The sequence below is a fragment of the Marmota flaviventris genome, chromosome 6 (assembly GCF_047511675.1).
Source record: "Marmota flaviventris isolate mMarFla1 chromosome 6, mMarFla1.hap1, whole genome shotgun sequence".
NCBI lineage: Eukaryota > Metazoa > Chordata > Mammalia > Rodentia > Sciuridae > Marmota > Marmota flaviventris.
The window spans coordinates 19951395-19976841 of NC_092503.1; the positions used below are offsets into that span (position 1 = coordinate 19951395).

At 32.2% G+C, this 25447-nt stretch overlaps 1 protein-coding gene across 2 annotated transcripts in view; it reads left to right on the forward strand.

The window, feature by feature from the left end:
- Positions 1–25447, forward strand: part of Shprh (SNF2 histone linker PHD RING helicase) — an 87606-nt gene that overhangs the window by 13889 nt on the left and 48270 nt on the right. Inside the window, exons 6-17 of one of the 2 annotated variants that reach the window (XM_071612939.1) lie at positions 2164–2238; positions 3194–3344; positions 4016–4124; positions 4739–4995; positions 5766–6425; positions 7679–7930; positions 8734–8812; positions 13833–13996; positions 14109–14365; positions 15585–15706; positions 22140–22228; positions 24106–24198. In XM_071612939.1, coding sequence (XP_071469040.1) covers positions 2164–2238; positions 3194–3344; positions 4016–4124; positions 4739–4995; positions 5766–6425; positions 7679–7930; positions 8734–8812; positions 13833–13996; positions 14109–14365; positions 15585–15706; positions 22140–22228; positions 24106–24198 — 2308 coding nt within the window. Of the gene's footprint in view, positions 1–2163; positions 2239–3193; positions 3345–3918; positions 4125–4738; positions 4996–5765; positions 6426–7678; positions 7931–8733; positions 8813–13832; positions 13997–14108; positions 14366–15584; positions 15707–22139; positions 22229–24105; positions 24199–25447 lie in introns of those variants that run through there. The other variant, XM_071612937.1, reaches the window with a different exon arrangement.

Sequence of the window (25447 nt, forward strand, 5' to 3'; positions counted from 1 at the left end):
CTCATTCAGAAAAGTTTGAAGAAGTTTTTTCTTCCCAAAATGAACACAATCTTGATTGGAATTTTTAAAAACCAAGAAATTTATTTACATGATCTGTCAACTAATAGTTGCTTTTAAAATCTGATTAGATGAGAATTTTGCTATTCCTCTACAGGAAACTTCGTAATTTGATGTTAAATATTAGGACAGAAAACAAATTTATAGACGTGAGAGATACATGACTATATTTTCTTAGGTTTGCATTTTATTCTTTGCCCCACAAAATAAAGAAAGAAATAAAATTTCACCTATTAAGTATTTTCATGAAAGTCATAGGTTTATGGGAGACAAACTTTATCACTACCTCAAGATGAGATTTTTACTTGATTATAGGAAGTGTATTAACTATTTAGAATTCTTCCTATATATAGATTTATTTTACTTAATGACAAACAGCTGTAATTTCTTCCAGTATTTAAATTTATACTTTTTAACAAACTTCATTTTTTTTTTTAACTTTTCATTTTGAACAACAAATAGCAATTCATTCCCACTACTCTGGTCCCATTCTCTTGTCCTCTGCCTTCCACCCACCCTTTCAAATCTGAAAAAAAATAACATCTGACATTGGAATTGGTTTCTATTAAGATTCCTAATATGTGGGTTTTGTCTCCCCACTGTTTTTTTTTTCTTTTAATTATTTGTTGAAGAAATAATAGTTCTATAAAGTTTCCCACGTACCATATTACTTTTTCTCTAAAATATTTTTTCTTTAATTAGTTTTATTAAGGTATCATTTTTATACGTTAAATTGTACTGATCTTAAGGGCATAGTTTGATGAGTTTTAATAAATCTATACATCTGTATAGCCAACAACCCAATTAAAATAAAGAACTAAAGTGTCCCCAAAGTAGCCACAAGCCACAAATGGCTCTTGAGAGTTGAAATATGATTGTTCAGGTTTAGATGTACTGAGTTTAAATTCATACCAGATTTCAAATAGGAAGAATGTAAAATATCTTAATTTTTATATTGATTACATGTTAAAACATTTTTTAGTTATATTGGGGTAAATAAAATACGCTGTTAAAAACTATTCCACCTGTTTCTTCTTTTTATTTATTAATAAAATTACAAATTAAAAATTACATATGCAGTTCCCATTGTACCTCTATCAGACGGTCCCGATATAAAGTATTGCCATCATTCTGGAAAGTTTCCTCAAACCCCAGTCATTTTTCCTACTTCAACCCCATCAGGAGGCAACCAATGTGACCACAGTTCTGCTTATTTTTTGAAACAATGAATGAAATTATAATAAACATACATTTTGGGGAGAAATACGCTTCTTTTGGCATAATGTTGAGATATATCCATTCTGTGTGAATGAATAATTCATTCTTTTTTACCATAGACCGCATTTTGTTGATTAAATCCGTGTGTACCATTTAGCAGCTCTTCTGTCTCTTATTCTCATTGAAACTTTTCATCTTTTAATCTTTTCATTGTATAAACACTTGTTCATCTGTGTTCCTACTTCATCTGTTAATCCCTTAGGAATGCAACAAAAGATTGCTTGAATTTTACTAATGGGTAGAGGCACACTCCCTCCTTGAAAGTTGGCTTTAACAAGTTAAAATATTAAGAAGAAAGATGGTGGAAGATTCTGATGAAAACAAACTTGAGTACTTTTATGTATTATAGTTTTAGATATTTTTTACTTAAATAATCCTTTTCTGACTCTCTGATCCATGTAAGAGGTCAGGTAGGATTCAGATAAATGTACTAGTGTACTAGCATATGTCTGCTGAGTTATTTTAAAACAATGGAACTTCTTGAATTATTTATAAGATAAGGAATTGGTTATATACAAGATAGGAATTGGTTATATATATTAGGGTTTTTTTTCCTGTTAACCTTGTGTAATTTGCTACAGTTAACTCTTTAATTTTATTACTTGCTTATATGGATTTGTGCTCAAAACAAAGAAATTAAAGAATACTATTAGAAAAAAAGACTTGGAGGGATCCTTTTTCACCCATGTGTTAATTATGTAGTTTTTCCTGATTGAGATTTCTCACCATGGGTTTCCAAAATGAGTATCCTAGGGTATCTGGACTTCTTACTAACAGAAAGAGAAACAGATTCATTCTTATGGTTATTTATTTATTTAATTTAGATAGTTCCCTGCACTACTTGTGGCGAGAGATTGTTACATCTGATGCTTTGAAACTCTTCTATAATCCCTACACAGGCTGGTAAGGCAAAATTTTGTGTGCTTGATTTAAAAATAAATGTAAAACTAGCTTGGCATGGTGACACACACCTGTAATCCCTGTGGCTCAGGAGCCTGAAGCAGGAAGATTGCAAGTTCAAAGATAGCTTCAGCAAAAGTGAGGTGCTAAACATCTCAGTGAGACACTTTTTCTAAATAAAATACAAAATAGGGCCCAGGATATGGCTCACTGGCCAAGTGCCCCTGAGTTCAATCCTTGATAATTAAATATAAAAATAAAAATACTTAAATGTAAAACTATATGAAATAGTAACATATGTTCTCAGTTTTGGCAGTACCCAAAAGGTCTTATTAGACATTTTTATAGATAGGATATATGTAGAATTAATAGTACTTGTCATTTTTCAGTAAATGAATACAACATAATAGAATAAGGAACTTAGTTATCAAGATTTAAAGAGACATTTTTATTTTAATAAAAGTTATTTTGTTTACTATGGGCCAGTTTTTTAGATTTGTCATGAGATATATCAATTTATAAGAGTTTTAGGAATCATTAACATAATTAGTCAGTAGATATTGCCCTTTATTTATTTTTCTTCACAGATTCATAAGGGTCACAAAAAGACATGTTTTCCTTTTAATTATAAAAAAAAAAAATGATGAGTATTTACCAATACCACTTTTGTTTCTGTGAACTTATTTGTTAGCCCAGGCAGTTTTTATTACTATTATTATTTTTATTTATTTATTTACAGTTCTTACATTTACTATTATTATTATTTTTTATTTATTTACAGTTCTTACATTTATGATCTATGAATTTGAATTGTTACATGCTCAAATACAGCTTCAATAAACTTAGGCTTTTATGCATCTCGCAGTTCTCATTAGGAACACTAATTAGGAAAGTGTAATTTTATGTACATTACTATGATATATTTTGCTTGATTTTTTTTTTTTTTTTTTCTCCTTAGCATCATCCGTGAGTACCCACATTCTGGGCCACAGTTGCTTGGTGGAATCTTAGCAGATGAGATGGGTCTTGGAAAGACAGTGGAGGTTTTGGCTCTTATTCTGACGCATACTAGACAAGATGTCAAACAAGATGCTCTCACTCTTCCTGAGGTAGGAGGAGTACTGTAGTGCTTGGGAAAGTGAGGGACATATGTTCTCAAAAGGCATCATTTGTTGAACATATGCTTGGCACTCAAATCAACACTTTCTGTTCGCTCTGTGGCTAACGATTTATATTAGTGGTTAGTTAACTTCAAGTGGGCACAGAGAATGGGATGTTTGTGACCTGGCAGGGTTTTCTCAAGTGATGTTGGCCAACTAGGAAGAGGATATGTGATCACTTACCAAGCATCCAAGCAGTTGGCAAGGAAACTACTACTGACTTCTTAAATATTTTGTTGCTACTACAAAGATCCACATTAACATTAAATATCTTAAAATTGCTATTTTAAAAAGTTAATCAAATCTCAGATATGTAAATTTTAGAATTTAATAATTAGAACTTCGTTAAAAGATATAGGTAGCTTAGTAAATAGATTGTTAGATGAAATAAACTCTTAAGTCCTTGTCCCGAAATATGTACATATTTTTAAAAATAATGGCTAATTGTAGGTTCTGAAATAAAAAGATAAGGTTTATATGTATGAATAGTGTATTTAGCCCTTTCTTTCATAATTATTTTCAGCTGTTTTGCATTTTCTTAATGGAAGGAGTATTAATTTTAATAAACACTTCAGAATACTGGAAGCAAATATGTGACTACTGAATGTTGTTTGTATCAGGGAAAAGTGGTGAATTATTTCATCCCATCACATTGTTTTGGAGGAAAAGTAAAAACCATGGAAACCCAGAATATGGAATTTGAACCAAAAGAAAAAGTTCATTGCCCCCGTAAGTATGATAGTTCTTAAAATGCCTTCTTAAAGTGATTTTCATTATAGTCCTTAGAGATATCTTGTAATTGTTATGAATAATTGTTTCTATAGTTGTTTATACATTGTATAAATGGGCTTAATTACAAGTCAGTATCTTAAGAAAAAATTTTAAAATATTAATTTGTTTGACTTGATCCAGGTAGTTCTTGCTTAGTCTCTTTTGCTTAAATTTCTTTAGCATACAATTTGAACCCAGCTTTGTTTATTCACAAGGATAGCTATATTGGGTTTTTGTTAGCAAATGAGTGTTTCCCTAACTAATGATAGCATATACTAAGTAATTGTGAGAAAGTCAACTCTTTCTGTTCTTTTATAATTTTGAATTGATTTTAAGACTAATAAATTAACCTTAGTAATTCTTCCCTAAATTATTTCTGTTGCAGTGATTTTTTTCTTAGTATATTGAGATAAATTTTTTATTATATATTCTTCAGAGTGTTACTGTACAGTAATAAATCTTTGATTTATATTTTTCTTAACAGTCCTTAATGTAGATCAAGCTGAACTGAGTTTTATTTTCCATTTCACTTTTATTTATTTTGACTGAGTTAGGATTTCTTTTGCATTTAGCTACGCGGGTAATGATCCTGACAGCTGTGAAAGAAATGAATGGGAAAAAAGGAGTTTCAATCCTTTCCATCTACAAGTATGTCAGTTCTATATATAGATATGATGTTCAGCGAAACAGAAGTCTTCTAAAACGGATGCTGAAGTGTTTAATTTTTGAAGGTCTTGTGAAACAGATTAAAGGCCATGGTTTCTCTGGGACTTTTACATTGGGAAAGAATTACAAGGAAGAGGACATATGTGATAAAACAAAAAAACAGGTACCAGAGCATTTATTAAATACATATATGTCTGTGTGATGTCTTATAGAATAAGTTGCCAAATCTCATCTTGACAATGACAAAGAAGCTCTCATAGTCTAAAGATTTAAAAAAAAAAAAAAGCTAGTTAAAAAAAAAGTAGAAACTTGGTTTTGGTTACCATTGATTCTGTATTAAGTATCCTTTGATCTTAGTTCTGACACCGCTTGGAGGAAGCTGTCTTGTCACCTACCTGTTTGTCACACTCCCCCTCCCATGTATTATACACCCTTATAAGGCATTGTTATTGCATCATTTTTTTTTTAACTATCCTGAGACCTGTTAAGACCAGGGACCAAATAATTGCAAGATGACACAGGCAGAAAATGGAAAGGTAGAAGGAATTTATTTGTTAATTGTAGTGTTTAGGAGATTAACTTACTTTTTTTAGAACTTGGTTCTTTTGTAATTGCCTGAGTTTGGATATGTACATTTTGTCGACTTAAATATACACATATTATAAGAGATTAATATCAAAAAGTCACTAGCTCTCTTTATTCTTCTGATCTTTATTCCTTGCAAATTATACTGTACAGGAGTAGATCCTCTTCTTGGTTCCCTGCAGACTACTGAAAAGTAGATTAGAAAGCCATTTATCAGGAATGATTTCTCCTCAGGAAAAAAGACTAGCCACTGAATTTTTTTGTAAATAATGTACATGAAGTTGTGAGTTTAATTTCAAAAATATAGCTGTGTTCAAATAAGGTAATTAAATTATATTTTATTCACAGACAGTAGGAAGTCCAAGAAAACTTCAGAAAGAATCCAGGAAATCAGGAAACAAGGACACAGATTCTGAATACTTGCCATCTAACACCTCTGATGATGATGATGATGATCCTTACTATTATTATTATAAAACCAGGAAAAATCGTACTAAATTGAGGAAAAAGCCTATTCCATCAAAAAAAGAAAAAAGTCAGCTTAACGTTAATCCTGATTCACAAAGTCACCGTCCAGCCTCTAGTGAATCTGGAATTACTGATATTACCATGTCTGAAAGTACATGTGTATCCGAAGTCAAGCAAGAACAAGAAACAGAGGACCATGTTCAATCTCTGAACCTTACTGATAATGAGATGCCACATTCTAATATTGTGATTCCCTATAATACCTCTGATTATCGCTTTGAGTGCATCTGTGGTGAACTTGACCAGGTAGACCGTAAACCTCGTGTGCAGTGCCTGAAATGCCACCTGTGGCAACATGCAAAATGTGTGAATTATGAAGAGAAGAATGTAAATATTAAGCCGTTTTACTGCCCCCACTGCCTTGTTGCAATGGATCCAGTATCAACAAGGGCAACTCTGATCATTTCTCCAAGTTCCATCTGTCACCAGTGGGTGGAAGAGATAAACCGGCATGTGAGGTCATCATCTCTTCGAGTCTTGGTGAGGCAGTGTGGGCTAAAGAGGGATAGAAAGATGTAAACTTTTGTTCTTTGTAACAGTTTTTGTAATCTTTTTTTTATTATTTATCCCTCAAATTAACTTATTGGTATATAATAGTGATATTAAATCAAAGCTTTAAAAGGAAACTGAAAATAAAATATAGAACAGGGGACTATCTTTCTGACCTAAGAATCTCCAGAGTCAGAAGCACTTTGAGAATGAAAATGTGAAAGCTTTTTAAAAAATTTTTGACCATATAAATGAAAAAGATTTGGTTTAAGCATTTATACTTTCAGAGAGAAATACAACCCAGAGGCAGCATTATGTAATTGCAGCTATCTGTCTGATCTGTGACTTTTTAGCTCTGGAATCATTCTCTGAAGATTTTTTTACCTATGCAGAAAATATTTATTGAGGATCTATTATATGTCAAAAATTGTACTAAGTTCTGAAATGGTATGCCACAGACCTGATATGAAGATTAAATGATATGATAAAGTACAGACAAATAGTGAATAGTCATTTTGTTTACTAAAAATAGGTACTCTTCTCTACCTTTGTTCTTTCCATGCAAATATTGTAGCTTTTTTATATTTCAGTCACTATCTAGGCATAGAAGAAAATACTGTAATAAAGAAAGCACAGTTTTTGCCATTGAGAAGCTCTGTTCTATGTGGATAGGGAAAACTTTGGTTTGAGTCTTACCTCTTTTAGTTTTGAGTAAACCACTTGATGTTTCTATGTGTGGGATGGGAGAAAGAACAACAACTAATGGAATTGTTATTGAAGTTTGAAGATAATGCTTAGCATAGTGTCTGAAACATTAAAGGTATTTTGTAAATAATAGCTCTTACTTTTTCATACCATTATGTTCTCACACAACTCTTGTTTCCTGCTTCCTACCTATCATCTTATTCCTTTTTCTTTTTCCACCTGCAAGAACTCCTAAATATTCTTCAAAGTATACCTCAAATTTTAATTTCTCCGACTTTAACTTCTCAGCCACAGAATAGTTCTTTACACTGTGATGCTAACCCATTTACTTTTATTATAGGTCCTTTTACATTGCTTATGTTATTTGTCTTCCACTACATTGAAATGTGTCCTTCTTTAGGCAGGTATTCAAATCTGTCTCATAGCATGTATGATCTTTGGCAAATAGAAAGGGCTTGGTAAGGATATGAATAAATGAACATTTCATTTGTCTTCAAGTTTTTTTACAATAACTGTGTTGGTGCTGATTGTTTCTTTAGGTATATCAAGGAGTGAAGAAACATGGCTTTTTACAACCTCATTTTTTGGCAGAGCAGGATATAGTTATCATTACCTATGATGTTCTTCGTTCAGAACTAAACTATGTTGATATCCCACATAGCAATAGTGAGGATGGGCGTCGCCTACGGAACCAGAAGCGCTATATGGCCATTCCCAGCCCCCTAGTAGCTGTGGAGTGGTGGAGGATCTGTCTTGATGAAGCCCAGATGGTTGAATGTCCTGCAGTAAAAGTAAGAGTCTGCAAAATCATTTGAGGACTGGGGAAGAAAGGGAAACGGAATTAGGTGTACTTAAAAGTTTAAATCCTAATGTGTAGTTAACCCACAGTATTGATATTAGTTGAGAGTTTGCTGTTAAACATCCTACATTTCTTTTTCTTATGTGCTAGAAACCTTTGGGATTATTTTGATACTCCATGAGTCATTGCTTTATATGAAAATATTCATAAATATTTGGATAAGATGTCAATCTGATGCAAATCAACTAAACTGTATTTAAGGACTTTTTAAAGAATTTCTGCTGACAAGAAAGTCTACCATACTGGTTCTGATAAGCCAAAGTTGACTTTGGCAGTTTGGTTTCACTTGTCAAGAGATCAGATATTTACAAAAATATTCTACTTCAGAGGTCAGAGTTTTGATTCCACCTTTATCATTTATCTTTATTCTGTCTGCTTCCTTTGACCAGTCTTTAACCTGAGCTGAATTTATGTATCATATTACCCTACCACAGAGGTTTACATTTGGAGTGTAGTGTAAGAGATGTATTAGTCTTAAGATTTTTTATTCTCTGCATACTTAAACTATCCCTGCAGTTTAGGGTGGCACCTGGCAACCTTCCATTCAAGACAACAATTGTATTGGAAGATGACCCATTGATGACATTCGACATTGAGCATAATTGTTAAATAAAAGCCAGTGTGTCCCACCTGAAGTATAGCTTTACTATGTTCATGAGTAAATGTATGCCTGACTTCTGCGTTGTTCCTGTGACTTTTTTCCTTTCTTTTTCTTTCCTATTTCTCTCTCACCAGGCTGCAGAAATGGCCCAGCGTTTGAGTGGAATTAATCGGTGGTGCATCAGTGGCACTCCGGTGCAGAGAGGATTGGAGGGTAGTGTATATCACACATTTTACGTGTATTTGAAAACTGTTTTTGAGGGGGGAAATATTATCATGCTTAAGTTTTGTTAAAATCTATACTTTAAGTGAATGTGTACTTAGAGTTCACTCCTGAGAGCTTCAAGCATATATCTTTCAAATAGAACTTGGGTTATTTTTCTGTTTTTAAAGAAATTGCTTTATTGCAACTATTGTACTTATATTACAAATATTATAGATACTGGTCTGAAATGAGTTCCATAGTGGTAGGTAGAAAATAGAAAGGATCTGACCAAAAAGAAAGCAGGGTTAAAAATTAATTGCATTTGGCTGCCTTATTAAAATAGGAACCATAATGTTCATTGTCTGAATTCATAAGTAGTGAGATTATAGTTATACTAATTGTAAAAGTTACAAAATACTAATAGCTTTATACTGCCATGGTACATTCATATACTATTATCCCCTCAACCATTCTTCTGTTTCTTCCCTTCCACACCCACATTGTAATCTCACTCCTGTTTGTTCATAGAAAACCACCACATTATTGAAGTCTTTATTCAAGTTGTGAATATTTAAATTTGAATTTTAAGTGAATGTTATTTTATATAAGAAATTTCCTAAAAGTTATCATTAAAATGTAGTAAAAACATAAAATTTAAATATACCTAGAGTCCAGTAATATTTTTTCATCTTTGTTATGGTTTAGTGTTTTGATTTTGGTCTTCCCCAAAATCTCATGTGTGAAACTATGCAAAAAGGTTTAGAGGAAATGATGGGGTTATAAGAGCCTTAACCCAGTCAGTGGATTAATCCCAGGATGGAATTAACTGAGTGGTAATTGAAAGCAGGTAGGAGGTGGCTAAAGGAGGTGGATCATTGTGGGAGTGCCTTTGGGGTATATATTTTGTATCTGGCAAACAGAGCCTCTCTATGCTTCCCGGTCATCATGTGACCTGCTTCCCTCTGCCACAGTCTTCCACCTATGGACTTAGACCTCTAAAACAGTGAGCCCTCAAATTAACCTTTCCTCCTCTAAAGTTGTTCTTGTCAGGACTTTTAGTCACAGCAGCAAAAAGGCTGACTAAAACAAACTTATCTTTCTGAAAATTTGGGGTTTCATATGTTGCATTTGATTTGAACTGTATAACTTTTTATTGTGCTTAAAAAAAAAATAAACCTAAAAAAAACTTCTATTACTATGACCTGGGAAAAAAAAGTGGTTTTTGTTTTTTTTTTTTTTTTTTTTTTGAGTATTTTGAATTTTATTGAGGTATAAATGACATATAATAAAACTGCTTAAAATGTAAAATTTGGAAAGTTTTTGCTTATGTACATACCCATGACTCTCTTATTTCCACAATAAAATAATTATACCCAAAATATCCTCATGCCCCAAGTCACCTAAAAAAAGCAGCTTTTTGAAACTTTCTGGAATTTTGCTTGTCTTTCCTCTTTGCTTTCATACTCTGTAGCTTCTTTAACTTGATATATTCTAAAAATCGTATTTTTTTTTAGTCTTTTAGTCGTTATATTGAGATTGTTAGCTTGCCCGTGACTTACCATGTTGTATCAGAGAGAGAGGAATATAGAACTGTGCTCAATAGAACATAAACCCCAAAGACACATCCCTAGGAATCCATCTCCTCCAACCACTTCCTGCTTAGAGTAGTATTTGCATACTGATTGGGTTAAGGCTCTCATAACCCAGTCATTCTACCTCTAAACCCTTTTGCATTGACTCACACATGAGCTTTTGGGGGACACCTTACATCTAATCATAACAAATGTCTTCAGATGTTGCCAACTATCCCTTGGGGAGCAAAATTGCACCCTTTCACGTCTGCCTCAGTTGAAAACCTAAACTCATAGAGATAAATTATACTTAATGATCTATTAATTAGCAATAACTAAGAAATCTTACAAATCTCAAATTGGCCACTTATTGAACAAGGAAATGAAGGTAAAGTATTTTCATTCCATAATTTGCCAGGCCTTTACTGTGTGGCTAATAGCCAGCTGAAATACTGTCAATCTACTTGCAAAGTCAAGTAGGCAAGAAAACTGCCTACACTTCAAAGCTTTGGAAATATCTAAACCTAGGTTCACATCTTGACTTATTAATTATATGTTTATAAACAAATTGATTAAACAGTCAAATCTTTATTGTCCTCATTTGTAAAATAATGTGTTTTCCATACGAATTATAATAAAGAATACAAAGCACTTAGTACGTAGTACCTGGCAGATGTTAAATATTCAGTGAATGATAGCTACTTCCACTTTTGCTTTTGTTTTTATTTTTGACTTATGTAGTCATTTATTTATTTTAATTTCTTTGAAACTGTTGACTTTTGAATAAGTTCTTTGTAGTGCATTTATCATTTCATTTAGTTTCTGTGACGTATCATGGTGAACATAAACAGGCAAAGTCCCCCATATTATTGAGCTTATACCTTATATGGGAAGATATGTTTATTAAATACTTACACAAAAATTAAACTGTAATCAAGATAACTTTCACCAATGAGAAAATTACAAAATTCTAACTAACACAGGTTTTATAAAGAAGATATCACATGCTAAGGATGCAGAAGGGAGTAACAACTGATCTGAGATCCAAAACATAAGCTAGGTTTAGAGGCAAAGGAAGAATTCTCTGTTGTAGAGGAACAGGGAAAAAAAAAAAATATGAACATCATAAGGTAGCAGGAGACCAAAAGAGGATCAATGTGGCTAGAATACAAACAGGGGGAAACATGTATTAAGATGCTGAGTAGGTGGGTATAGATGGAATGGTAGAAAACCTTGTAAGCCATAATAAAGAACTTTACTCATTTATTTTTCTTAAGAAAAAGAGGAGCTATTGAAAGAATTCAACACAGTGGTTTAGGGTCTTTTGTGGCTAGTTTGTATTTCAAAAGAACACTAGTTGCAATGTGGAGAATGGTTTAGAAGACTGGCAGAATGAATATTAGGATGTCAGTTGATTGGCTATAATAAATAACCTAGACAAGTTATGCTAGCACTTTGGATTTAGACTAGGGTTGTTCTGAAGAAATAATGAACAGTAGATAAGGAAACAAACAAGACTTGATGATAGATAAGGAGATGCTGAGATTTCTGACGTGTAAATCCACAGATATAGAGAGACAATATTTACTTCTGAATAATACTAGAAGAAAGGCATATTTGGGTAATAGATTGCAAATTTGATCGTGGCAAGTAGAATCTGAGACACTTTTTGAGACCACAAAGAAGGAGTAGCAACATCTCTAGCAATTAGAGAAATGTAAACCAAAACTACTCTAAGATTTCATCTCGTTTCAGTCAGAATGGCAGCTATTAAGAATACAAACAGCAATAAGTGTTGGTAAGGATGTAGGGAGAAAAGCACACTCATATATTGCTGGTGGGATTGCAAATTGGTGCAACCAATATGGAAAGCAGTATGGTGATTCCTTGGAAAATTTGAAATGGAACCACAGTTTGACCCAGCTATCCTACTCCTCGGTCTATACCCAAAGGACTCAAAAATAGTATACAGTAGTAATGCAGCCACATCAATGTTTATAGCAGCACAATTCACAATAGCTAAATTGTGGAACCAACCCAGACCCCTTCAGTAGATGAATGGATAAATAAACTGTGGTATATATACACAATGGAAAATTACTCAGCATTAAAAAAGAATAAAATCATGGCATTTGCAGCTAAATGGATGGAATTGGAGGATATAATGCTAAGTGAAGTTAGCCAATCCCAAAAAACCAAATGCCAAATGTTTTCTATGATATGAGGATGCTGATCTATAATGGGTATGGTGGGGGTGCATGGGAGGAATGGAGGAACTTTAGATAGGGAAAAGGGGTGGAAGGAGGGAAAGGGAGGTGGGACAGAGGTAGGAAAGACAGTGGAATGAGATGGACATCATTACCCCCAAGTACATGTGTGAAGACATGAATGGTGTGACTCTACTTTGTGTACAACCAGAGCCATGAAAAATTGTACTCTATATGTGTACTCTGAATTGAAATGCATTCTGCTGTCATATATAACAAATTAGAATAAATAAGTAAAAAAGAAGGAGTAGCACATGGGTAATGGGATTGATTTGAGCTAAAATATAAATTTGGATTTCTGCATATAGACAGTGATGTATCAATTCTTTCAGATGTTACTCATTCCCCAAAACCATGAAAGTAACTTGATTCAACTAAAATATTTGTTGCTTATCTTCAAAAAGATATTATAGGAAGGGTTATAGCATTTTTTAAGATAATTTTAATGTCCTTTGAAGAGAGTACATGCTCCTTGTTAAAAATATATGTATGTGCATGTATATACATATATATGTGTGTATGTATATATGTATCTATCTATCCATATATATAAAACAGAACAGAAAAGCATAAAGCAAATTACACTCACTCATAATCTTCATTTGAAGACAAAACCACATTTAGTATTTTCTGTATAAATATTTTTATATTTGCACTCATTGATTGCATAATTTTTATGTTAGTTCCCCTGCCACACACCTGATATTTTATCCTAAGCAGTTTTTATATGTTAAAATATTCATCACAAATAGATAAGTGGAAAACTGCTTATTAGGATATGTTAAGTAGGGGAAAATACAATACAATATTGAATGTGCCCAGTCAGGAGATATATAAGAATGACCATGCACTAAAGCTCATGAATGGAAGGCCTGCTAGATCAGAAAAGAAAAATAGTTGTTTTATGAGGGTAATATGGTTTACTTATTTTTCTTTATTTTACATTTTTATTCTATAGATGTTGCTATGAATTACTGAGTAAGTCTCATCTATATTTTTTATTGTTGTCTTAGGCTTTTCTCTGAGATTAGGAAGAATTTTAGATAAGAGTATTCTCTATGTCACCTATGTGTTTTAATTCATAGAAAATATTTGAGCTTTGTAATGTCTATGAAAGTACTTATTCAAAATAGTAACAAAAAAGTATTAAAAAAGTTATTCTTAGTGTGCTTTTGGCTTTTTTCTTTTTAGACCTTTTTGGTTTAGTGGTCTTTCTTGGTATTGAACCTTACTGTGTCAAACACTGGTGGATTCGCCTCCTCTATCGCCCTTACTGCAAGAAGAATCCTCAGCTCCTCTACAGCTTTATTGCCAAGATACTGTGGAGGTCTGCAAAGAAAGATGTGATTGACCAAGTATGTTTTCATCCGTTGAGGGTATTAGTTTTTTAAAAAAAAAAAAAATGGAGTTGGGATGAAAAGTTTAATTATCAGGTAAAGTCTTTTTATTTTTAACTCCTCATTACAGATCCAGATACCACCTCAGACTGAAGAAATACACTGGCTCCACTTTTCTCCAGTGGAAAGACATTTCTACCACCGCCAGCATGAAGTGTGCTGCCAGGATGCAGTGGTAAAACTCAGGAAGATTTCCGACTGGGCCCTAAAGCTCAGCAGCCTGGACAGAAGGACTGTCACCTCCATTTTGTATCCATTGCTGAGACTCAGACAGGCCTGCTGCCATCCACAAGCTGTTCGTGGAGAGTTCTTGCCACTTCAAAAAAGGTTTTATTATCAATTTCCTTATCCTGTGGTTTATGAGATTGTAAAATAGACAATATTTAAGCAGTTACCACAGTTTTATTCAGGGACTTAAAATTGAGTTGTCAGTTATTTTTAGTCATATAGTGGTTTTTCTCTGTATGAAGTCTTATTTGTGAACGAGAATCTAATAAAAATGATTTTATGTTTTTTAAAAATTTATTTTAGAATTAGGACCATTGTTGGGATTTTTTTAGTTGTTGTTGTTTTTTTAATTGGAGTTCTTTTGGCAATACTCCAGATTTAAAAGGCTTTTGTTCTAATGATATTTCTTAGTTTCCCCACATCACGGAATTACATTGCCATTGAATAGTTTCTTTATAATTGTGCTAGCTCTTTGATTTTTTTTTTCCTTCCAAAATCATTAAGGAATTTGTGTCCATAATACTCTGTCACCCCAGAAATATTTTTGCAAATCAGACTGTACTTCAGAAATGGCCTATTTTTAGCACTGGCATAATAAAGAAACTCTTTTAGGTGTCATAGAGATATAAAGAGGATGAGATTTTGTTCTTGCCTTTAAGTAAATTATAGACAAATAGGGAAAGTATCAAAGATTATAGAATCTTCAATATAAGGCATATATGATAAGTATCATAAAAGATACATACAAAGTCCTATGGAAACAATTTTATTGCATGGTGAAAATTCAATAGCTTTCTGGTGGAAGTGACATTTGACCTTATTCTTGAAGGATTTTTTTTAATTACATACTAAAAGATATAAGGCTCAAGGAGATTAATTAATTTTAGAGATAGGGTGTCACTGAATTGCCTAGGGCCTTGCTAAATTGCTGAGGCTGGCTTTCAACTCATGATCCTCCTGTCTCAGACTTCTGAGCCACTGGGATACAGACGTATGCCACAGCACCTAGCATTCAAATATATCATATTCTATTTTGTATTTGAGGAATATTTTTCTAGTTCCTTTCTCCCTTGACTAAATAGGGTAAATTTTAAAGAATGATGGGATCAGATAGAAGAAAGTCTGCTTTTAGAGTACAAAATAAGTAAATTAACAAGCTATAATGGTAAAATGGAGCTAAAGAGAAAAATGCTGTAATGGTATCATATAGACTCTTTGTAAGAGTCCTGTGATATTCATCTTGCATGATGTAACTCTCCCACTGAATTAATAGTTGGGATTTCATTTCTAGCTTTTAACAATCTGCCTTTTCTTTAAGCACAATGACAATGGAAGAGCTACTGACATCTTTGCAGAAGAAATGTGGAACTGAGTGTGAAGAAGCACATCGGCAACTAGTTTGCGCCCTCAATGGCTTAGCGGGCATCCACATTATTAAAGGTAGAAGGTGATTGCTTTGTTATTTCTGATTTTTCAGATACCTTCTGAGGAAGTTTAATTATAGCAGAACCCACCCCCCCAAAAAAATACACACTGCTGATTGTAATTTAAATGCTCTCATTTAAGTTACAGAGAGCAGTTATGCAGGATGGTTCATAAACTTTAAACATTTACATGTGTTTTGTCTGAACAATTCCACTTTTGCAAGTTTTTTCTTGTTTTTTTTTTTTTTTTTTTTTTACAGAAATTAAGATATGAAAAAAGATATGGCCATAAGTTGATAATCTTAGTCTTTTATAGTGAACAATTAAAAACAATCAAAATGTCTAGAAATAGAAGACTGGTTAAATTTTGACACATTCATAGGAGTATTGTTTATTGATTTTAAAATTTATAAATAAATTCAAAATTTATTTATAAATTTGTTTTTCCCATAAATATATCCCTTCAAGGAATGATGGTGGTATATAAAGTGTCAGATGTTTTAGATCTTAAATTCGTTCAGAAGGTGACCAGTATGTGCGCATGCGCACACACTGACACAATGCATATAATAGAACTGCAATGAGAAATAGACAAATCCATAATTGTAGTTAAGGATTTCAGCATCTTTCTCTAAACGTTTACCAGAGTATAGATAAAAAATAAGTACATAGACAAAACTGTTATTCAGTTGACCTAATGAAGACTTATCTAACACTTTACCCAACCAAAGAGTTGCACATATTCTTTTTGGGTATACATAGAATGCTTACCAAGGTCAGCCATTTTCTGGGCTGTAAAACAAGTAAATAAGCCAAGGATTCAAAATCTTTCGTGCATACTCTATGACCACAGTGGAATTAAATTAGTTATCAGTAAGAGAAAAATAACTAGAAAGTCTTTAAATTTTCGGAAACTAAATAACAACTTCTGAATAACCCTTAGAGTAAAGATAAATCAAAAGCTAGACTAGGATGTTTTTTGAAGTGAATGAAAATAAAATATCAAGGTTTGTGAGATGTAACAAACAAGTAATTAAATGGAAATTTGTAGTACTAAACGTTAAAAAAATTTATTCTTGTTGTATATTGTTATAGTTCTGTTTTTTATTAATTATTAATCTTTTATGTTTCCTAATTTATAAATTAAACTTTACCATAGGTATATATGTATCATAAACGTACAACGTATATACATATACACATACATATATGTATACCGTACGTGTGTGTATGTAGTATTCTTAGGGCTCAGTGCTGTATGCCATTTCCACTAGGCACTAGAAGTGAGGGGCCAGGTGTCTTGGACTTATCGCCAGCTGATGAATGGAGGACAACTTCAGCATAGTTTTAAAGTTTGTTTTAAGATATTTCATGGTTAATGTTAGTTCATTCAACTTTCCACCAGTAACCTTTTGTGTTAATTGTGTGGGTTCTCATACCCTAGTCTATTGAGTACACAGTCATAGAGAAAATTTACCATTACTCTCATTTACCCAGTAAGAAATAAATCATGCAGAGAAATTTATAATTTCTATAGAATACAGGTAATGTTCTAACCCTCTTTGATTAGCCTGTCCTTAGATATTAGTTCTTCTGCATAATGGAAACAGAGCTGTGAAAGCGTCTATTATTACCTTTATTTTTCTTCTTTTGGTCCTAGGGATTTATCCCAGGGGCATTTTACCACTGAGCTACATCTCCTGCCCTCTTTTTTTTTTTTTTTTTTTTTGGAGACAGGGTCTCCCTAAGTTGCCTAGAGCCTCACTACTAAATTATTGAGGCTGGCCTCTAATTTGTGATCCTCCTGCCTCAGCCTTCCAAGCTGCTGCATGTGCCACCACACCTGAATAAATGTTTCTTGTTATCTTGCATTCTTGGGTAGAATTAGAAGGACTCTCCAAAGCTGGATAGAAACAGCTCTAGACAAGAATTGAAAAAGATGTGGCTTCTTATCTGCTGCAGTTGTAATCTGTGAACTTGGGCATATTTTTCAAAATTTCTGAACCTTAGTTTACTCAGTAAAATATAGATAATATAGTAAAACATAAATAGTATGATCTACATTGCCCCTCTCAGAAAGTATTGTTCTCAACCCATTAAGTCCCATTGTCCAGATGTGGGACACCCCTAAAAACTTAAATTGAGCAACGAATATTCCATTATGGTAACTTTTGAAGTAAATGATTTTAGAGTTATATTCTTTTGAGAAAAGTGATAGGTGAACGATTAGAGCGTTCACCTCAATATATACATATGTGTGAAGTTCATTAACGTAGGATATATCCATTGAATTTATTATGATAAACTGAATTATAATAAAGTTTCTGCTGTTAGTTTGTATTACTTAATAGTATGTTGTAAACAATATCCTTTTTTAAAAGAGCATTTCATATTTAACTGACATGATTTAGACTCTTCTAATATAGAGATGTCAGCGAAGATTTCACTTTTTAAAATGTGAAAAAAATGTAAAATTAATAATAAAATTATAAAGGATCTATAAGCTCTACATTATGACTTCCAACCTAATTGAAAGCACTTATGTTGATTTCATTGAGATATTTGCAGAATTAAAAACTTTGGACCTAATAGGTTAACACATACACCTTCATAGCAAATCTTCCTTCTTGGACATTGACTAGAAAATCTTAAATTTATCAAGTGATTGCAAGTTTGTATTTTCTCTAGTAATTCTTAATCATTATCATCATCATTACTGCCAGCTCAATTGCTAAATTTGTCCTGTACTATTTGGTATTTCAGCCATCTATCTGAAATCATCTCTGCCTTAAAATTCATGGGGAAAGAGTAAATAAGGCAATTCATTATTTAAAAAGAATTGTTTTGAAAAACAATAAACTTTGCTTTACATCAACTTCGAAATAAATAGTCAAAAATAGGGAAAATATGTGTTATATCTAATACTGGCTTTTCCCAGTGCCAAGTTACCTGAATAATTATAATTAAAACTTTCAAATTTCATGACTATCACAGATGAGGAGTTATGTGTGCTCATCATTGAAAATATATGAATAATCAATGTACTGTTTAAAATATTTTTAGATCATCAAAATCTGGCATCACATCTGAGAAGTGATTGTTTTTCTACACGCAAATCATATTACACATTATATATGCCAATTAATTAATACACACACACACACATATATGCTATTTGATTCTTATAATTGCTCAATGATTGGAGTATTATCTTCATTTTACTTAAGAAAACATTCAGATAACCTTAGTTGCTTTCTCAACATTATAGTTAATCACTCACAGAGTGGGCCCTGGACTTTTTATTTCAAACCAAGTAATAATTTATTATTATGCTAACATCTCGCCTTCCTTATAAAGTGAATGTTTATAAATTTCAATATTATGCTGTCTATAGTAGGTTGAAACTCACAGCCAAATTTTTTAAAATGCAGTTATATAGTACTTACAGATTATTACAATAGTAAAAATAAATTTCAGCTTTCCCATCTTCATTTTAAAATTACTTTCCTTATTCTGTGTTATTATAATTAAAAAACTTAGTGAATGAATTTCCTCTCTTTGCCTTTTTGCTTGGCTCCCTCTCAGATATTATTATTGCCTTTCCCTGCTGCGAACTTAGAGCTATAAAAAGAAAAAAAAAGGTTCTTCATCTGATGATTTCAAACAGTCAGGATTTAGCAAGATCAGTATGTAGTTGTATCCTGCTCCGCGAAATACAGTACTGTTGCTAGACAGAAATGACACTACTACTCCTTTCAGTTTTTACTGCATTCTCTCTGGAGTTCCTTGTGTTTCTTTGTATGAAATTATAACATATTAATGCTAATTATTAAGAGAAATCCCTATCAGAAAGTTCATTAACGTAGGATATATCTATTGAATTTATTATGATAAACTGAATTATAACAAATTTTCTGCTTTTAGTTTGTGTTACTTAATAGTATGTTGTAAACAATATCCTTTTTTAAAAGAGCATTAAATATTTAACTGACATGATTTAGACTTTTCTAATATAGAGACGTCAGCGAAGATTTCACTTTTTAAAATGTGAAAAAAATGTAAAATTAATTTCAAATTCTAGAAAGATTTGCATGTATTATATGCAGTCATACATAATAATATATAATGCATTTTCTTAGGTTCTCATTGACTATTGTATTTAACATCAGATATTATTCCCATAATGTGCTTTCTACAAATATTTTTTGGAGAAAATGAACTTGACCAGTTTGAAATCTTCTAGTGTGTTTACTAAGAAATGTTAGTGCCATCATGTGGCTATGAATATTTTCAAAATCAACTTAAATTTGTATAATATATTGAGTATGACATGTATGTTCTTCGTAAAGAAAGTATATCATTTTAATAAACAAACAAAAGGTATTATAGTGAATAGTTCAAATTTAGCAGATTATATTATAATCTAGTCACTATACCTTCTTTAAAAAGTATAATTATGAAGAAAGAATTATGAAGGAAGAATACCATAAATGATATTATCAATACTAATTGAATCTGTATACCCATTGACTCTTAAAAAATAAAAAATTAAAATTAAAACCTCACTGAAAGAATGATTACTCCTACACTATATGACTTTACTATTATAAAAGTAGTCTTGCTCATTGAAGGGAATAGAAATTGGTAGACTCTGCAGTACTATGAAAATAATGTTTTGGAAAGCTTTATGTTAAGTTTAACTGCAAGAACTAGATATAAAGCAACAGCTTAAAAGCAAATGTTTTGCTTAGCACTGTGTATGTAAATAATAACACTGAATTATTCACTTAAAACTTGTTAAAATGATAAACTTTATATTAATATAATGTATATTTTACGACAATTAAAACATTTATCAGCTTTAACAACAACAAAAAAAGAATCACATAAAAAATCATTGAAGTGTATATATATCTCTATAGGAAGCTTGTGGCTAGCCTATGTTCATATATGAATACATGACCAGTGTAACTCCACATCATGTACAACCACAGAATGGGAAGTTATACTCCATGTATATGTAATATGTCAAAATACTGTCTATTGTCATATGTAACTAAAAAGAACAAAAACAAAAAATCTTTTTTAAAAAGCCTAAGAAAAAAAAAAGAAAAGCTTGTGGCTACGAAGACATCCTAAATATATGATATACATAAAAATAGTTCAAAGTTTTAGGCAAAAAATGCTAGTATATGTCATAATCAGGAGAAAAAACATTCTTGGCAAACAACTGAAACAGGTGGAGAGATTCTACCTTTTTTTCTATTTTATCATTTTGCCACTTAGATTTTAATTTTAATTGTATTTAATTCACCAGTTCTAAATGTTCCCCCAAGCAGCAAATAAGTTATATTTTTTTATTCAAGCTACCAGAAATATTTTATCTTTCCTTTTAATGTCAACAGTTTTTCTGTAAAGAGCCAGACTTTGAATATTGTAGGCTTTGAGAACTCAGCTTTACTATTATAGTGCAAAAGCAGCCTTGGACAGTACGTGAGTGAGTATAGTGGGGTTTCAATAAAACTTTATTCATGGACCCTGAAATTTAATTGCACTTAATTTTCATGCATCACAAAATATTAACAATTTGATTTTTTTTTTAACTGCTTAAAACTGTGAAGATCAGTCTGGGATGTAGCTTAGTGGTAGAGTAACTGCCTAGCATGCACAAGGTTTGATCCCCTCACCGTAAAATATTTTTTAAAAATTTAAGTGTAAAAATTATTCTTACCTAATAGATCCTATAAAAATGCAGAAGGTTAAATATAACCATGGACTATATTTTGCCGTCCTATCCTTCTATAGATACTTTTTGAATTTCATTATTTGAATGAGCTGCTGATTATAAACAAAAGAAAGCTAACATATATGTCAGACTTAAGTGACCAGAATTGGAAAGATTTTTAAGTTTAATTGCAGATTATTTTGACCTAATACTGAGAACAACAGTATCGAGAGGAGGATAGTTTTTCCTGAAAATTATGTGTGGATTGATCATAGTATTTGATATGTTTGTTTATAAAAAGGCATTGTTACTAGAAATTTGTCCTCAATTTCAAATAATATTGACTTTTAATTGGCATCCCTAACTTCAAGAAGAAGAATATTATTTGTCTAAATTAAATGTTAATCCAGAGTTTTTTTATCAGTATAATTTTTAAAAACATTGTGAATACATTTGTTTTTCTTTCTTTTTTAATACTGGGACTATCATTCATGCCAGTTTCCTTTAGTTAAAAAAATGTGTTATAGGACCGTTATGTGGCTTAGTGGGAAAGCACTTGCCTAGCATGCTCAAGGTTCTGGGTTCAATCCCCAGAACACACACACAAAATTATAATTATTAAACTATATATTTTAAAATAGATGTTTTTAGATGATAGATAACCAGATGACACTGGGAATTAAATATGTGACTTTGTTGTTTTAAATACATTTTAATTCTTTAGGTGAGTATGCCTTGGCAGCAGAACTATACAGAGAAGTGTTGCGTTCGTCCGAGGAACACAAAGGAAAACTCAAAACAGATTCACTCCAAGTGAGTAAAATTAAAGGTTTCAAACATATATTCTATGTATTTATTTATTATACAGAATAAGTTTCTGAATGTTTTAGTCATAATCATTATAGGTGAAGCTCACAATTCATTTCATTTAATGAGCACCAAGGTGATTTCTGTTTATATGAAAGCTTGAGAATCACTACTATGCCATCTGCTTGGGCCAATTTTTGACTGAAATCTGACTAGAAAAATCTATAATTTCTATCAGAAAAATAGCTCAAATTATAAATCTGAGTAGGTCAGATTTATCATTTTCACATATCAGCATCAACATATTTATTCACAGGCTCTTGTGAATAAAAAAGAAAGAAAAGGAGTTACACTCATCAGTGGAACTGACAATAATAAAAACTTATCCAGTAATCTTTTAATTTTTTGAGGCCTTTTAGGGGGATTTGGATATTTCAATTATTATATTTATTTCTCTTTATTGGTTCTGTCCAGTAAATCTTAGACAAGTTTATCTAGTTAACTGGGAAATAAAAACCTCTTTTATTAATCATGACAAATTTGGGCTTGAGTCCTAGGCATATTGACTTCTTTGTCATACAGAATAAAGACCTTGGGACTTACATGTTCACATTCCATGCACTGAGAGGCATTTGGAGAAATGTGTGGAGTATAGGGGGGAAAGAAAAAATTAAAGTCTTCTTATATTCCACATGGATAAGATTACAGAAAGCAGGACCTGGGCCTTGAGCATGTGTGTTTACCTCTTGGGAGAAGGAGAAAATATAAACATATTCTCCTCTTGAATAAAGAAAATAAAAGTAGGGCTGGGATTGTGGCTCAGTGGCAGAGCACTTGCCTAGCATATGTGAGTCACTGGGCTCGATTCTCAGCACCACGAATCAATAAATAAAATAAAGATCCATTGACAACTAAAAAATATATATACAAAAAAAATTTAAAAATAAAATAAAAGAGTGAGCAAGAAGTCAACAAAAATTTGTACCATCACCTATAATCTGAGCCAGACAGAATGAACCTTTTTAAAGTCTCCAATTACCAGCACCAAATCAGTTTTCCTTTAGCTATCATCCCAAGTGAAATGAGAACTTAGCGGCTTGAAGCTGCCTTCACTTTTATTTCTTCTCAGAGCCTTTGTCTAATTAGCCCTAGACTCCATATAATCATGGGAAGTGTATAACATATAATATAGTTTTCTTCTTTGTAACATCTTCACTTCCAGCTCTTCTCCTTCTTAGCCCTTAAGCTCAAAATGTCCAGGTCACAACCCTGTTTTCTTATGTGTCTCATTATCCTTATTTTTATCATACTATAATTGCAAGACTCATTCAGAATGATTTTTCAGGAGAAAAGGAACCAAGTTAGTACAGTTGACTTTTTTATTCTCCTGAACATTTTACACTTCCCTGTATAGACAAATGCATGTATAATAGGAAAAAAAAAATACCTGCAATACATAGTCTACTACATGTATAGCTATACTGCATGAAACTTTTTTTTTTTTTCTGGTACCTGGAATTAAATCCAGGGGTGGGGGGAGTTTAACCACTGAGCCACATCCACAGCCCTTTTTTAAATTTTATTTAGAGACAGGGTCTCACTGAATTGCTTAGGGCCTCACTAAGTTGCTGAGGCTGGCTTTGAACTTGTGATCCTCTTGCCTCAGCTTCAGGCATACGCCACCTCACCCAGCTGAGACTTTTTTTAATTAAATAAAATTAATGACATTATTATTTAAAACTGATATTATATTTCTCAGAAAAAAAATTGTACTCAGATTGTTTTTAGAAGGAAAGTAGATGATGTGATCTTAATGTGGTATTAGTACCTGTTTACCATATAAATAGTAGGTCCACTGCATTATGTGTTGTTGTGTGTTATAGAGACTTCATGCTACCCATAACTTGATGGAATTGTTGGTAGCTAAGCACCCAGGAATACCTCCTACCTTGCGAGATGGAAGGCTTGAGGAAGAGGTAATTAGTATTCTGAGTTTTTTTCCTTCAAACTTTCTGCTCTATCTGGTTGATACTCCTAGGACATGCAACATTTAAATAAATGAAATCATTTTTCCTTTGCTTCAGTGTTACAAATTTTATGACAGTGATTGCATGTGGCAGAGAATGGCAATATTTCAAATTATTTTTCTTCTCTGCTTTATCTGCTTGCAGATTATGTAACAAGGTAACTTTCTTACAAGCTTGTCATAGAAAGAGCATTGACAAAAAATAAAGAACACTTGATCTCATGACATGTACAGTATAGTATATATAAAAAATTTTGTTCTTTCTCTACTTTGTATATTATCATTTTTTATTTTTACTTGTAATTTTTTAATTTATTTTAATTAGTTATAAATGACAGTAGAATGCATGTATGGACTTTGATATATCATACATAAATCTGGTATAATTTCTCATTTTTCTGACTGTTCATGTTGTAAAATCACAGTGGTCATGCACATGTAAGGTAATAGTGTCTGTTTCATTCTACTAACCTTCCTATTCTCATATACCCTTCCCTCCCTTCACTCCCCTCTACCTAATCTAAAGTAACTCTATTCTTCCCTACCATCCCCACTCCTGTATTGTGAATTAGTATCTGCATATGGTTTTTTCTGATTGGCTCATTTCACTTAGTATGATATTCTCCAACACCATCCATTTACTGGCAAATGCTATGATTTCATTCATACACACACACACAAATATATATGAATATCACGTTTTCTTTATTCATTCATCTATTGAAGGGCATCTAGGTTGGTTCCATAGTTTAGCTATTGTGAACTGAGCTGCTGTAAACACTTGACATAGCCACATCACTATAGTATGCTAATTCTAAGTTCTTTGGGTATAAACCAAGAAGTTGGATAACTGGGTCAAATGGTGGTTCCATTCCAGGTTTTCTGAGGAATCTCCATACTGCTTTGCAGAGTGTAGTTGCATCAATTTGCAGTCCCATCAGCAATGTATGAGTGTACATTTTTCCCCACATCCTTATGGTTGCCTGTATCTTAATGATTGCCATTCTGACTGGAGTGAAGTAAAATCTTAGTGTAGTTTTGATTTGCATTTCTCTAATTGCTAGAGATGTTGAACATTTTTTCATCGATATTTGTTCATTTCTTCTATGAAGTGTCTGTTCAGTTCCTTAACCCATTATTGATTGGGTTATTTGGTTTTTTGGTGTTAAGTTTTTTGATTCTTTATATATCCTAGAGAT